The following is a 15,585-nucleotide window of genomic DNA, read 5'->3' on the forward strand; positions in this document are numbered from 1 at the left end:
TTGCTGGGCTCTATGAAGGATCAGAGGGTGCTAAGGAGGCACAGAGAAAGAGCTTCTAACTTGGGTATTTTACTGTTCCAGGGTTGCCACTCAGGTACCTACAGAGCAAACGGGTGTAGCTGGAAACTGGCAAACTGAAAGCATGTAGGCACAGAGTAAGTAGCTAGAGCTGATTTTTTTCAGGAAAGGCCACAAATCCCAACTTTTATGAGCTCCTCTTTTAAATGCTGTAAATGTTTTACAATGTTGGGGCGCGGTGGCTCACGCCTGTAATCCCAGCACTTTGAGAGGCCGAGGGGCAGATCACTTGAGGTCAGGAGTTCAAGACCAGCCTGGCCAACATGGTGAAACCTCTTCTCTACTAAAATTACAAAAATTAGCCAGGCATGGTGGTGCATGCTTGTAATTCCAGCTGCTTGGGAGGCCGAGGCGGGAGGATTGCTTGAACCCAGGAAGCAGAGGTTGCAGTGAGCTGAGATCGTGCCACTGCACTCCAGCCTGGGCGACAGAGCAAGATTCTGTCACACACACAAAAAAAAGGCGTGGGGGGAGGCCAAACAAAACCCCGCAAGACACATTTGGCTATGACCTGCCAGTTTGCTAGGCATTCTTCCAACCTTCCCTCCCTCTGACCAAGAAACTGAGTGTCCACTATTTTAGGCCCTGGGAAATTCAGTAGCGAGCAGGCCAGACAGCTTCGTTGCATCATGGGGGGCTCTGGTACTGTGCTTCTCCAACTTCAGGATGTGTAGGAATCACCTGAGCGGTCTTGTTGAGAGGCGGACACTGACTTGGGAGGTCTGGGGTAGGGCCTGAACGTTTGCCTTTGCGGTTCTAACAAGCTCTCAGGTGATGGCGATGCTACTGTTCCCTGGCCCCGAGGTAGAGGAAGATTTAAGTAAAAGCTTCCTGGAGGAGGCGCAAGTGAACCGCAGGAGCTTTCCCGGACGCCCGAGAAAGGGAGAAACCCCGAAGGAATTCCTCCTCTCTCGGGGCTGGGTCTCCGCATCCACGCCGGGTTTGGTTTCCCAGGCTATCCCACGTGTTCGGGCGTCCGTGTCAATCAGGTTTTCCCCGGCTGGGTCCGGGTTTAAAGGCTGCTGCTGCGCAGGGCGCTCCCATGGTGCCGCGCGGCGGGCGGGTTTGGATTTTAAATCCCCGCGGCCAATCAGTGGCGCGCAGGCTTTTGTAACGTTCCCAGCGCCGCGTTTGAATTCGGGGAGGAGCGGAGCGGTGCGGAGCCTCTGCTCGCATCCAGGTCTGCAGAGCAGCTTCGGGAGCATGAGTGCTGCAGTGACTGCAGGGAAGCTGGCACGGGCACCGGCCGACCCTGGGAAAGCCGGGGTCCCCGGAGTTGCAGCTCCCGGAGCTCCGGCGGCGGCTCCACCGGCGAAAGAGATCCCGGAGGTCCTAGTGGACCCACGCAGCCGGCGGCGCTATGTGCGGGGCCGCTTTTTGGGCAAGGGCGGCTTTGCCAAGTGCTTCGAGATCTCGGACGCGGACACCAAGGAGGTGTTCGCGGGCAAGATTGTGCCTAAGTCTCTGCTGCTCAAGCCGCACCAGAGGGAGAAGATGTCCATGGAAATATCCATTCACCGCAGCCTCGCCCACCAGCACGTCGTAGGATTCCACGGCTTTTTCGAGGACAGCGACTTCGTGTTCGTGGTATTGGAGCTCTGCCGCCGGAGGGTGAGTGTCGCTGCTGGGGAACTGGAACTGCCTGCGGGGCAGTTGGAGCGCCCAGACCTGGAGCTGCTGGAAAGAGTGCCCAGCAAGGGAGAGCCTGGGACTTGGAGCTGCTAGAGAAGGGTGCTGGGAGCCTCCCGCTTATGTATGGAAAGTGTCTTTGGTAAGGGCTTCTTGGCTCTGGGAGCTGCTAGAGGAGGGGGTTCCAGTGAAGTGGAGTCTGAGTCATGTTGCTGATAGGGAAGTCAGCTTCTGGACGCGAGGTGCTGGGGGGAGGGGTGCTGGTAATGGACGCTAGGGCCCTGGAGTGCCCAGGGAGGAGTCCCAGGTTAGTGATGCCGCGCCCTGGGAGCTTCTGGAGTGGAGCTGGGTCAGTGGGGGGGTAGTTGGAGCCAGACTTCGGGCCTTCCGGGGAAGATAAGAGTCAGGAAAGGGATCTGCTGCTGGGGACTCGGAGCTTCCGGAGTGGGGCTGAGAGAGGACCCCCAGGTAAGGGGGGAAGCTAGTAGGAGAAGGGGTGCTGCGAATGGTTGTGGACAGTGTTAAGGCAGGGTCCAGATGCCGTTGTGCTGGAGAAGGAATGGGGTGGGGGCGTAGGGAAGGAGAGAAACCCACCAAGACCCCTCTTTCATCCCTTGGGAGTCCAGAGTCCAGTCCTGTGCTTCCTTTGCCTGGTAACCCTCTCCCTTCCCCACCGGCCTCAATCCACCTCCCCATCCCTCCTGCCCTCTCCTTCCCACCCACAGTCTCTCCTGGAGCTGCACAAGAGGAGGAAAGCCCTGACTGAGCCTGAGGCCCGATACTACCTACGGCAAATTGTGCTTGGCTGCCAGTACCTGCACCGAAACCGAGTTATTCACCGAGACCTCAAGCTGGGCAACCTTTTCCTGAATGAAGATCTGGAGGTGAAAATAGGTGAGTTGCTGAGCCTGCAGGGGTGCTTGACATCACTACAAGAGGCTGGAATTTGGAGGAGGCTGGGAGAAGGGAAGGAGACAACCCACAAGTCAGTATCTTGCCTACAGATGCATTATTTTTTGTGCCCCAATACAACATTTTTCTTTTTTTTTTACAAAGAATTTGAATTTGTTTTTATTTTTTGAATTGGAAGGTTTGATTGAACAAAAAGTTTGATTCAGAGCTCCTTTTAAACAGGTGAAAGCTTCAGTAATACAAGGACAGCATTTTCTTAGGGCAGCCCTTTGCTGAGCTGGAAAACAGCTGTCCCCTTCAGACTTCTTTGCCACAGTCTCTATTCCTCCCATTACTTCTTCACAGACTTGCCAAGTCTTGGAGGTTAACTTGCTTGATCCTTGAAGGCATTGGAGTTTTACTATCCCTGTCAGTTCCTGTTTCAAAGCATAGCCCCTTTCTAAAAGGAGGGGTGAGAAGTGTCACTGGAGGCACCTCCGTGGTGTCAGCATGCGAGGAAGATTCCTGGGCAAGCCTTGCTACATACAAGGAGCAGAGGCTTGTGGGATCAGATGGCCCTGGTTCTGGATGGTCAAACCTTAACTAGCCTTCTGCATTGACAGATGTCAGAGGCTGGCATCTAAGTACCAACTCTTCCTCCCTCTGTCCCAGGGGATTTTGGACTGGCAACCAAAGTCGAATATGACGGGGAGAGGAAGAAGACCCTGTGTGGGACTCCTAATTACATAGCTCCCGAGGTGCTGAGCAAGAAAGGGCACAGTTTCGAGGTGGATGTGTGGTCCATTGGGTGTATCATGTAAGTTGGGAGTTGTCTCTGGACCTACCTGGTCTCAGCAGGGGCAACTTTGGGACATCCTACCTGGCTGACCTTTTCTGTGGACCTTTCGGCCTGCTTTACAGAAAGCCTACTCCAAGGGACAAGTCATCCCCAAACAAAGCCTAATTGTCATATCTTTCCCTGTCACTGGTGTATCCTGTCCGATTTCTGCAGCCTAGGTCATGGGTACAGCGGAGGAGGAGGAGGAGGAGGGAGAGTCTCCACAACCTTACTGTAGTCCTTTGCTAGAGTTGTCCACAGGGCAGCGTCACCATCATCTGGGAACTTGTATACCCTATCTCAGGACCCAGACTACTTACTGGATCAGAATCTGGATTTTTAACAAGGTCCCTTGGTGATTCCCTTGCACAATAAGGTCTTAAACACCGATGAGCATTAGCATGGTGGGGGAAATTAGGCCAGGAGTTACAGATGGAAAGATGGGGTGCCAGTGGTCTGTCTGGATTGAGACCATCAGCAGCGGTTGGTGGCAGGCAGAGGCTTGGGCCTTTTCAAGTGTTATCTTTCTTGTTTTGGGCCTAGGTACTGGAGAGTTAGAAATGAGTTGTAGCAATGGCTTTCATACGTCTTTGCAGTGGGGTTTTTTCAAATGAAAACTTGAAGACTTAAGTACAGAACTGCTAAAGGTGGAGCTGCTTCTGTAAGCGCAGGTAGCCCTTTGACCTGTTTTGCATGACAGGCAGCGTCTGAGGCCCTTGCACAGAGTCCTAGATGACCACAGGCTATAGCTAAAAAATCACTGGCCCTTAAGAATCCTGGTCTCACCACGTGTATTCTGCTGAGGGCTTATTCTAGCCAATGTCATGGCTTCTGGGGCTGCTCAGTAGACTTAGGGATTGTCTTCAGGGGCCCCAGAGTTAGAGTGAGTGTCCAAAGGATGCCTGACCTTTGTTCTGACCCTGAGATGATTTCTCTTATGTCTGGGTTGTGGCTGGGAGACTGGTGCCAAATCCTACCTTGTGCTTACAGGTATACCTTGTTAGTGGGCAAACCACCTTTTGAGACTTCTTGCCTAAAAGAGACCTACCTCCGGATCAAGAAGAATGAATACAGTATTCCCAAGGTGACTAATGATGCTTTAAGTTTACATTTATTTTGTTTTCCCCAGAAGCTGTTTATGGAGCCCAGCAATATCCTAGGACCAGAAATAGGTCTATCCCACCTCTAAGGTAGCCACAGAGCTTGAGAGGGCCTGTGTCTGAAATTGCATACAGAACTTGACATGTATGTGCACATAAGCATTTTTTCTAGGGGGAGAGAGTTGGCAGATTCTCAAGAGATTGGGTAACCCAAAAGTTGTGTGAAAAGCAAAAAACAAAGGAGGTAGGAAGGAGTAGGAGGCAAAAGTGCTTAAGCTTTAGAAATGGTTTATCTTAATTCAAATGGATTCTGCCACTTAGCGAGATCACATTGGGCAAATGGCCTGCATCTTTTTTTTTTTTTTTTTAATTTGAGGTGGTTTTGCTCTTGTTGCCCAGTGCAGTGGCATGATCTTGACTCACTGCAACCTCCACCTCCCAGGTTCAAGCGATTCTCCTGCCTCAGCCTCCCAAGTAGCTGGGATTACAGGCACCCACCACCTCGCCTGGCTTTTTTTTTTTTTTTTTTGTATTTTTAGTAGAGACGGGGTTTCACCATGTTGGCCAGGCTGGTCTCGAACTCCTGACCTCAGGTGATCCACCCGCCTTGGCCTCCCAAAGTGCTGGGATTACAGGCGTGAGCCACCATGCCCAGCCTGGCCTGCATCTTCTGAACCATAGTTTCCATCTATAAAGTGGAGTTCCTGCGTTGGAGCACCTCACAGAGGCCTTGCATGTGGTGAGTGCTCTCAGAATTATGAATCACTGTGAATCCCAGGGCTTCCTAATGGCATAGTGGTGTGCATTTTCTTTTTCTTTTTTTTTGAGACGGAGTCTCGCTCTGTCGCCCAGGCTGGAATGCAGTGGTGCAATCTCGGCTCACTGCAAGCTCCGCCTCCCAGGTTCACGGCATTCTCCCGCCTCAGCCTCCTGAGTAGCCGGAACTACAGGCACCCGCCACCATGCCCGGCTACTTTTTTCTGTATTTGTGGTAGAGACAGGGTTTGACCGTGTTAGCCAGGATGGTCTCGATCTCCTGACCTTGTGATCCACCTGCTTCGGACTCCCTAAGTGCTGAGATTACAGGCGTGAGCCACCGCGCCCGGCCGTGGTGTGCATTTTCACAACCACCAACAGAAATACATTTAAAGGAATAGCTGGTTCCTGCAGAAGCCTAGCACACAGCCAGTTTGAAGTGTAGTGTCCTTGTGTGAAGCCAGGAGGCCTGTCACCATAAGGACAGACATAGTAAATCCATCACAAAGTGTCAGTTCACTGTCAGAGACAGCATGGAATCAAGCCAGCTAGACAAGGCCTTCACCCTCTCTGTGCCTCACTTTCCTCCTCTGTGAAAAAGGGATGATAATAGATCCCCACCCCTTAGATGAGTTGGTGAGGGCTAAGTGAGCTAAACACAGGAGTGCTTAGAATGCTTTCCTGGCACATAGTGAGTGCTAGGAAAGTGAGTTGGTGTTCGGCCACAGTCCATTGACCCTTCTGTCAATGGTGCTCAGTAAAGCTGACAGTGGAGAACTTGGCATTGAACCAAGTTGTGAACCACTGACCTGTGGTGTATTTGAGACTGGGGGCTGCATGTGGGCTGGGAACCTGCAGCTCCTTTGAGGCCGTACTGTACTCTGGGTCCCCTTCACATTCTGCTTATGGCTGTCCCTCTCTCTGCCCCAGCACATCAACCCCGTGGCCGCCTCCCTCATCCAGAAGATGCTTCAGACAGATCCCACTGCCCGCCCAACCGTTAACGAGCTGCTTAACGACGAGTTCTTTACTTCTGGCTATATCCCTGCCCGTCTCCCCATCACCTGCCTGACCATTCCACCGAGGTTTTCGATTGCTCCCAGCAGCCTGGACCCCAGCAACCGGAAGCCCCTCACAGTCCTCAATAAAGGTACAACAAGGGTCTGGGTAAGAGCAGAGCCCCCAGAGAAAGCCCAGGTTGTAGTAGGGGTGTGTGCAGCTTAGTCCCTGGCCCTGAGAGCTCAGGTGTGGAGTAGGACAGGCCTCTGTCTTTCAATCCGTGGTTCCAATGCCCATCTGCTCCTCGGCCCTGCCAGGAAAGACTGACCTTACCATGGCTGGATAAACGTACCATGCCCAAGAAGAAGAAAATGGATTGAATGCCAAGCCTGAAAAATACTTTCAAATCACTTTAATTAATTTAATTTTTTGGAGACAGGGTCTCTCCTCTATTTTCCAGGTTGGAGTGCAGAGGCACAATCACAGCTCACTGCAGCTTTCAACTCTAGGGCTCAATTGATCCTCCCATCTCAGCCTCCCAAGTAGCTGGGACTGTCAGGCATGCACCACCATGCCTGGCTGATTTTTCTAATTTTTGTAGAGACAGTGTTTTGCCATGTTGCCCAGGCTGGTCTTGGAACTCCTGGGCTCAAGCAATCCTTTCACCTCCACCAAAGTGTTGGGATGACAGGCATGAGCTGCTACATCTGGCCTTTAAAAAAATTTCTAACACTTTTTCATGATTCATTGAAAAACATAAAAATTTCCTTTTTTTTTGTGGCGTGATCCCGGCTCACTGCAAGCTCTGCCTCCCGGGTTCATGCCATTCTCCTGCCTCAGCCTCCTGAGTAGCTGGGACTACAGGCGCCCGCCACCATGCCCGGCTGTTTTTTTGTATTTTTTAGTAGAGACGGGGTTTCACTGTGTTAGCCAGGATGGTCTCGATCTCCTGACCTCGTGATCCGCCTGCCTCGGCCTCCCAAAGTGCTGAGATTACAGGCGTGAACCACCAGGCCCGGCCTTTTTTTTTTTTTTTTTGAGACAGGGTCTGGCTCTGTCTCCTAGGCTGGAGTGGAGTGGTATGATCTCGATTTCACTAAGGATACATCGTTTTAAAAAGTCACTTGAAATACTTTTTTTCTCTGTGGCTATATCACCAATTTGATGTACAACTTCAGTTCATTTTTCAGTTTTCAATTTTTAGGTATTGGTTTTTCTTAAACTTCATTTTGGAATAATTTTAGGCTTATACAGAAAAGTTGCAACAACAACAAAAAACTCCCCAGAGTTCCTACATACCTTGCAGCAATTATTACAGTGGAATTTTTTTTGAGACAGGTCTCAGGACTTGCTGTCACCCAGGCTGGAATGCAGTGGCTCACTCATAGCTTACTGCAGCCCCAACATCCTGGACTCAAACAGTCCCCCTGCCTCACCCTCCAGAGTAGCTAGGACTACAGGCATGTGCCACCATACCCAGCTAATTAAAAAATTTTTTTCTTTGGGAGGCCGAGGTGGGTGGATTGCCTGAGCTCAGGAGTTCGAGATCAGCCTGGGCAACATGGCGAAACGTTGTCTCTACTAAAAATACAAAAGACTAGCCGGGCGTGGTGGTGTGCACCTGTAATCTCAGCTACTCGGGACACTGAGGCACAAGAATCACTTGAACCTGGAAGGCGGAGGTTGCAGTGAGCCGAGGTCTCACCACTGCACTCCAGCCTGGGCAACAGAGCGAGACTCTGTCTCAAAAAAAAAAAAAAAATTTTTTTTTTTGTAAAGACAAGATCTCACTATGTCGACCAGGCTTATCTCAAACTCCTGCCCTCAAGTGATCCTCCTCGGCCTCCCAAAGTTTTAGGATTTACAGGTGTGAGCCACTGTGCCATGCCTAGAGTGATGTTCTAATGGTAATTTTTCTTTTCCTCACTTTTTCTGCATTTAATAATTGGAATTCTTCTGTAAGGAAGAGCTGTTCCTTCTCTCCGATTGATTTATTTATTTGGTTATGTCTGAAATAGACTCATGGATATTTTTATTCTTTGGGCTATATTTTAAAGGATTACTTATTTCTCTGCTTTTATTTATTTTTTTTAATTTGAGACAGGTTCTTGCTCTGTCTCCCGGGCTGGAGTGCAGTGGCACAGTCGTACCTCACAGTAGCTTTGATCTCCTGCGCTCAAGTGATCCTCCAGCCTCAGCCTCCCAAGTCGTTGAGACTTTAGGCATGTGCCACCACGTCTGACCAATTTTTAAATTTTTGGTAGAGATGAGGTCTTGCCCACACTGGTCTCAAACTCCTGAGCTCAAGTGATCCTCCTGCCTCAGACTCCTACTTTTTTTCTTTCAGTTTTAACTTTTCATATCGCATTTTAAAAACTTAAGGAAATTTTCAGTTACCCGAAGGTGGAGAGAACTGTATGATGAGTCCCATGTTTCATCTATTTTTACTAGTTATCAACATTTGGAAAGACTTGTTTTATTTATTCCAGCCTCCTGCCTTTTTTGTTACTGGTGTTTTAAAAAATTATTATTTACTATTTATTATTATTTATTTGAGACAGTCTTGCTTTGTTGCCCAGGCTGGAGTGCTGTGGCAAGATCATGGCTCACTGCAGCCTCCACCTCCTGCGTTCAAGTGACTCTCCCACCTCAGCCTCCCAAGTAGCTAGGACTACAGGTGTGCCACCATGTCCAGCTAGTTTCTGTATTTTTAGTAAAGACAGGGTTTTGCCATGTTGCTCAGGCTGGTCTCAAACTCCTGAGCTCAATCTACCTGCCTCGGTCTCTCATAGTGTTGGGATTACAAGTGTGAGCCACTGGGTCTGGCCTTGCTGGAGTGTTTAAAGCAAATCCCTAATATCTTATTATTTCATACCCAAGTCCCTATCATGACATCGTTTTTTAATTGAAAACTTAAACATTTTATATTATACAAGGAGAATTAGCACATGGTGGTGGGGGAATAAATAAATAAGGAAAAAGACAATAAAAATAATCTGTGTTTCTACTGCCCAGATATAATCAGCGTTAAAATTTCATGTTATCTTTTCAAGCTTTTTTGGTTATAAATAAGCATATAAAGCAAATTTTGGGGTGGAAAAAAATTTCTTGTGTTTTTATTTAAATGCCTACTGAATCCATTCTGTGAATGAACTGAACTACTCAGCCCTTCCATCTGCCTGGATGCTGAAGATGCTTTCCATTCTTTGCTCAAAGCTGGGCAGCTCTGAGCTGCTGGTGCCTTCAAGCTGTTTGCCTGAGTGGCAGGTCATCCTGCAGGGCCACACCGTTGGGTCAGAGGCCATGGCTTCTGAAGATCTGTTGCCTCACAGTGAGCACTATGTGCCTGTCACCTGAGCATGGCAGCTGCTGCTCTAATAACCAGGCACTGATTCAGTTTCCCCAAAGCAGTGGTAGCTAAGAGAATTTTTCTTTCGGAAGAGTTTCAGCTGTGGCAGGGGAGTCCCGTGCCCTTCCCAACGCCCCTGTTTTTGTCACCTTCCTAGGCTTGGAGAACCCCCTGCCTGAGCGTCCCCGGGAAAAAGAAGAACCAGTGGTTCGAGAGACAGGTGAGGTGGTCGACTGCCACCTCAGTGACATGCTGCAGCAGCTGCACAGTGTCAATGCCTCCAAGCCCTCGGAGCGTGGGCTGGTCAGGCAAGGTGGGTACTGCGGGGCCCTGGGTGGGGCAGGATTGCTTGGGGCATCTGGAAAAGGCAGGAGGAGCCTTGGCCAACAAAGCACTGGTGACTTGTTCAGGCCCTGTCTCCATTGGACCATTGGTTTCCCCATTTCCTGATATCCAAGGCCCTGCTTCCGTGGCTCCTGCCGCCTTTTCTGATCCGTCTTTTTTACTCTAGCACCTTGATGTGCCACCTTCATACACTGTTTCTTTTGCTCAGTAAGTTCCTATTGTTTCTTCAAGACCCTTGAAATAACAGACCCAGATGTACTGCAGCCTCAGGGCTTTCTCCCTGGTCCTGGCATGAAAGCACTTCTTCCAGACACCACATGGCTCACACTGTGGCCTCCTTCAAGTGTCTGCTCCAGTGTCAGCTCTGTGAGCATCTCCCTGGCCCCTCTGCTGGTGCTTCTCATCCTCTTGCCCACTGCATAGTTCTCCATAACACTTCTCACCCAACATAGTCCAACATGTCCTTCTTTGTTTATTGGATTTAAATTAAGGGGTTTGTTGCATGCACTGAACATAACATTTTGATGTGTTTGCAACTGGCTTCTGTCTTTACAGTTTCTTAATTACTCCAAACTGGAAAACTAGATGCCTCTGACTCTTACCATGATAGAAGTCACTGATATTTTGCCCATACTTAAATTGATTAGTCTTTGCCCCTACAACCACAGTGTAAGCTCCGTGGAGGCTGGGGTTTTGTCTGTTGCTCACTGTACCTGCAACAGTGCCTGGCACGGTAGGCCTTCAGTAAATGGGTCAGTGGAATGAAGGAGTGAGTGGAACTTTGTGTGCTGTGCTGAGACTTTCTCTGCAGAGATGTCTGTGCTGCTGCTTGTCTGAGCCTGTTGGCAGCAGAGGCCCTGCTTTGCTCTTCTCTGGGGCCCTAGGCCTCTCAACTGAGCCCAGGTGGGGTGCCCAGCAGGCTTCCCTGTTCACTGGTGTGGGCCACATGTGTGGAGCAGAGGGGAAGAGGCTGGTCCTGACCAACTAACTGTCTGTCTGTTTCTGTCTCAGAGGAGGCTGAGGATCCTGCCTGCATCCCCATCTTCTGGGTCAGCAAGTGGGTGGACTATTCGGACAAGTACGGCCTTGGTAGGTTTCTTCCAGAACAGGTGGGTGACTCAGGCACAGCCAGGTGACCTTTTCAGTTGTTACAGACTCTGGCCTTTTTGAGCTCCCAGGTACTGTTCTCAGTGCCCTCCTCTCTCCATCCCAGGCCTCCCAGTTCCGGCTCCCAGTGCTCCCTGACTCCCCAGCTTTTTTTTTTTTCCCAGAGACAGGGTCCTGCTCTGTCGCCCAGGCTGGAGTGCAGTGGCACAATCATGGCTCACTGCAGCCTCAAACTCCCAGGCTCCTAAGTAGCTGGGACTACAGGCGTGCACCATTATGCTCAGCTAATTTTTAAAATATTTTGTAGAGATGGGGTCTCATCACGTTGCCCAGGCTGGTCTCAAACTCCTGGGCTCAAACAATCCTCCTCCCTCAGCCTCCCAAAGTGCTGGAATCACAGGCATGTGCCACCACACCCGGTCCCACTCCCCACTTTCTATTCCCCCTTTCTGAGACCTCTCTCCACCGATCCCTAGGGTATCAGCTCTGTGATAACAGCGTGGGGGTGCTCTTCAATGACTCAACACGCCTCATCCTCTACAATGATGGTGACAGCCTGCAGTACATAGAGCGTGACGGCACTGAGTCCTACCTCACCGTGAGTTCCCATCCCAACTCCTTGATGAAGAAGGTGAGTGCCGTCCGGCCCATGGGGCGTGGTGTTGCGGAAGTGGGACCTGTGCTGGAGGATCAGACTCTAATTCTGGAACCCCTTACCTACTTTTCATCCAGATCACCCTCCTTAAATATTTCCGCAATTACATGAGCGAGCACTTGCTGAAGGCAGGTGCCAACATCACGCCGCGCGAAGGTGATGAGCTCGCCCGGCTGCCCTACCTACGGACCTGGTTCCGCACCCGCAGCGCCATCATCCTGCACCTCAGCAACGGCAGCGTGCAGATCAACTTCTTCCAGGTGAGCCGGAGGTCACCAGGCGCAGGAGAGAGCTGGGGTAGGCTCCGCGTGCCTGGCAGTGGCCCATGTGAGTTGAATGTGGAGTGAGTGGCTCAGGTACCTATAACCTGTTGTGTCTTCCCTCTACTCCCTAACATACACTGGCCTCTGGGATCGCCAACCCCTGCTGCTCTTCTCTTGCAGGATCACACCAAGCTCATCTTGTGCCCACTGATGGCAGCCGTGACCTACATCGACGAGAAGCGGGACTTCCGCACATACCGCCTGAGTCTCCTGGAGGAGTACGGCTGCTGCAAGGAGCTGGCCAGCCGGCTCCGCTACGCCCGCACTATGGTGGACAAGCTGCTGAGCTCACGCTCGGCCAGCAACCGTCTCAAGGCCTCCTAATAGCTGCCCTCCCCTCCGGACTGGTGCCCTCCTCACTCCCACCTGCATCTGGGGCCCATACTGGTTGGCTCCCGTGGTGCCATGTCTGCAGTGTGCCCCCCAGCCCCGGTGGCTGGGTAGAGCTGCATCATCCTTGCAGGTGGGGGTTGCTGTATAAGTTATTTTTGTACATGTTCGGGTGTGGGTTCTACAGCCTTGTCCCCTCCCCCTCAACCCCACCATATGAATTATACAGAATATTTCTATTGAATTCGGAACTGTCCTTTCCTTGGCTTTATGCACATTAAACAGATGTGAATATTCTTTTTCTTGTATTTCCTGAGGGGTGCCAGGGCCTGGGATCCAGGGAACATCTCTGCTTCATCAGCCCCAGGCTGCCCAGCCTCTGCCAGTCTTGTGGGGGGAAGGGGGTGACAGTGTCTCTCTGTGGACCAGGCTGGAGTGCAGTGGCATGATCCTGGCTCACTGCAGCCTCGAACTCCTGGGCTCAAGTGATTCTCCCACCTCAGCCTCCCAAGCAGCTGGGACTACAGGCATGCGCCACCATGCCTGGCTAACTTTACAAATTTTTTGTAGAAATGGGGTGTTGCCATGTTGGCCAGGCTGGTCTCGAACTCCTGAGCTCAAGTGATCCTCTCACTCAGCCTCCCAAAATGCTGGGATTACAGGTGTGAGCCACTGCACCCAGCCTGGCGGTCTTTTCTGATTCTGATTCTGAGGCCAGCCACAGGCTCAGCTCTTCAGCGAGCCAGCACGGAGACCATCTGTGTGGCATCCAGCCCACCTCACCTCCCTGCGGCCCCAGGGCATGGCCTCCTGGCCTCTGAGTCTGGCGGGTAGTAGGGCAGGAAGAGGCTCTCAGAGGCGCAGCTCCTCATGGCTCGGTGCGTGTGGAGGAGCAGCCTTGGGAAGCGGTTTGTGAAGTACTGGACGAAGCCATCAGGGACTTGGCCGAGTGCCTGTCGCACCTCAACTGGGAGCTCCCTGTAGTGGTGCTTCTGTGGGTAGGTAGAGCAGAGAACCCTGGCTCAGCTGCAGCCAGGCGTCCCCAAGACCCAGGCCCCAACGCATACCTTGTTCCTCACAGCACGGAGCAGGTCTCGCACTGATGTCCCCTTATAGGACCGGAACTTTCTCAGATCTGTGGACAGGGAATTCAGTGGCAAAACCGTCCCTGCTAGGCTCCCCTCCACCACCCAGGCCCACCTGAGTGTGGCCTCTACCTGTCTGCAGCGGCTTGGAGATGTGCTCGTGCCAGTTGTCCCGGACCACTGTGCAGCCTCCCGCCTCCAGTGCCCTCACCAGGGGCTCCTGCTCGGACTCCTTCTCCAGCCAGTCACTGACGTCCTGGGGCCCAGAGAGCTCCTGAGCCTTGTGACCAGGGCCAGAGGCCACATAGCCAGGAGTGTGTTGTCTTATGGGAGTGGTTTAGGGTGACTGACAAGGATCATTGCCTCTGGGGGCGTGAAGCTTCTCTGTGCCACACCTCTGTTATTTACCACCAACCTATGAGCTTGGTACTGCTGTCCCTATTCTACAGATGAGCAAACTGCAGTTCAGAGGCACGAAGTCTCTTGCTCAAGTTCACTCAAGTGCAGTGGGCTACTGGCACAGCATGAATGATGACTCAGGTGGAAATGAATGGGCTATATTCCCATACAAAGGGCAGCTGAGGCTGGCAAAGCTGGCAGTGAATGGACCAGACAGTGCCAAGATGGTGGAGTTTAGGAGTCCAGGCTGGCTCCCAGTTTAGGGAAAGAGCCAGGCTGCCAGGACCAGGTAGCTCTTCCTGTTTTCCCTCAGCTAATCTAATATCCCATTTCTTATTGCCCAGGACCCAAACTTAGGACTTTTGGGGGCCATCCCCAAGCTTTCCGTCTGACCTGGAAGAACTGGAGTTGCTTGGCTCTGCTCCAAAAGAAGGGGTGGGCCAGCACCTGGGGGGCAGAGGGGCGTGGCTGCGGCAGCGGGCTCAACATAGCTCCAACCAGGTCCCGGGCAACCACCTTGTCTGGAGGATGGAAGAGGAGATGCTTCAGGCCTGCCTAGCATCTTGCCCATCCTCCCTTCTCTGCCCTGCCCAGGGCTCCCTCACCGTGGACCTCTTCCTCCAGGTGAGCCAGACAGGGAGCCCCTGTGAGGATGTTTGCCTGGCGATAAAGACTGTCTCCAAAGGGGTGGCTGCCACCAGAAAGCACGTAGTAGAACACGCAGCCTGCAGAGAAGATGTCCACAGCGCTGGTCTGGAGCCAGAGAGATGGGCATGAGAAGGAAATCTCTGCTTCCAGGAAGTCAGCCTGGCTAAATTCTCCCACGGGCTGATAGAGCAGCCAGGGGTTTGGCTCAGACTGGAACTCAAGATGCTTCCCGGGCAGCATCTCCTTGGCTCTAGATCCCTCCCCTCTACACTACTATAGGGGGCCCATGGTTTTCATCCAAAACCTTTGCCCTTACTGAGCTAGTTCAGGTTTCCAAGCTTCATTCCTGCAGGGTATAGGCGGGTTACATAAGTGGGTGCCATACATGAGGCAATAAGGCAATCAGGAGGACTGTGGTGACCTGGCATGGGTTCTGTCTGCAGGGGCAGCTGGTCCTTAGCTTCAACCGGTTGTCACCAGGGGACTCTCCAGGGTGGCAGAGCTGATTTTGTTTTTTTGTTGTTGGGGCTTTGCTCATGTTGCCCAGGCTAGAGTGCAGTGGCGCAACCACAGCTCACTGTAACCTCAAACTCCTGGGCTCAAGCAATCTACCTCGGCCTGAGTAGCTGGGACTACAGGCATGTGCCACCATGCCTGACCAATTTTTAAACTGTTTGTAGAGATGGGTCTTCTTATGTTACCCAGGCCAATCTTGAACTTTTGGCCTCAAGCGATTCTGATTTTTTTTTTTTTTAAAGAAAATTCAGAAATCCAAATTTTATGTGGAATTTCTCAAACGTTAAAATATTGGGCCAGGCATGTGGCTGACACCTTGTAATCCCAGCACTTTGGGAGGCCAGGAGTTCAAGACCAGCGTGGGCAACATGGTGAGACCCTGTCTCTACAAAAAAAATATAAAAATTAGCTGGGTGCCATGTTGTGTGCCTGTAGTCCCAGCTACTTGGGAGGCTGAGGTGAGAGGATCCCTTGAGCCCAGGAGTTTAAGGCTGCAGTAAGCTGTGATGGTATGACTGCACTCCATGACAGAGCAAG

General features: G+C 51.6%; 2 protein-coding genes across 3 annotated transcripts in view; one reads left to right on the top strand and one right to left on the bottom strand.

Moving 5' to 3' along the window:
- Window positions 1-12,697, top strand: PLK1 (polo like kinase 1). Its single transcript, XM_004057359.5, has 10 exons — window positions 1-1,689; window positions 2,433-2,601; window positions 3,271-3,415; window positions 4,427-4,520; window positions 6,223-6,442; window positions 9,798-9,953; window positions 10,997-11,074; window positions 11,569-11,723; window positions 11,825-12,007; window positions 12,191-12,697. Exons 1-10 carry the CDS (start codon window positions 853-855, stop codon window positions 12,392-12,394), a joined length of 2,241 nt encoding a protein of 746 aa, XP_004057407.3. The 5' UTR covers window positions 1-852; the 3' UTR covers window positions 12,395-12,697.
- Window positions 12,640-15,585, bottom strand: part of ERN2 (endoplasmic reticulum to nucleus signaling 2) — a 22,926-nt gene continuing 19,980 nt past the window's right edge. For both annotated transcript variants that reach the window (XM_004057355.5, XM_063700045.1), the window contains 5 exons: window positions 14,490-14,637; window positions 14,278-14,405; window positions 13,618-13,741; window positions 13,468-13,535; window positions 12,640-13,392 (listed from right to left, as the gene is read on the bottom strand). In XM_004057355.5, coding sequence (XP_004057403.5) covers window positions 13,180-13,392; window positions 13,468-13,535; window positions 13,618-13,741; window positions 14,278-14,405; window positions 14,490-14,637 — 681 coding nt within the window. In that variant the 3' untranslated portion in view covers window positions 12,640-13,179. The remainder of the gene's footprint in view (window positions 13,393-13,467; window positions 13,536-13,617; window positions 13,742-14,277; window positions 14,406-14,489; window positions 14,638-15,585) is intronic.

This window comes from Gorilla gorilla, chromosome 18, assembly GCF_029281585.2.
Source record: "Gorilla gorilla gorilla isolate KB3781 chromosome 18, NHGRI_mGorGor1-v2.1_pri, whole genome shotgun sequence".
Taxonomy (NCBI): Eukaryota; Metazoa; Chordata; class Mammalia; order Primates; family Hominidae; genus Gorilla; species Gorilla gorilla.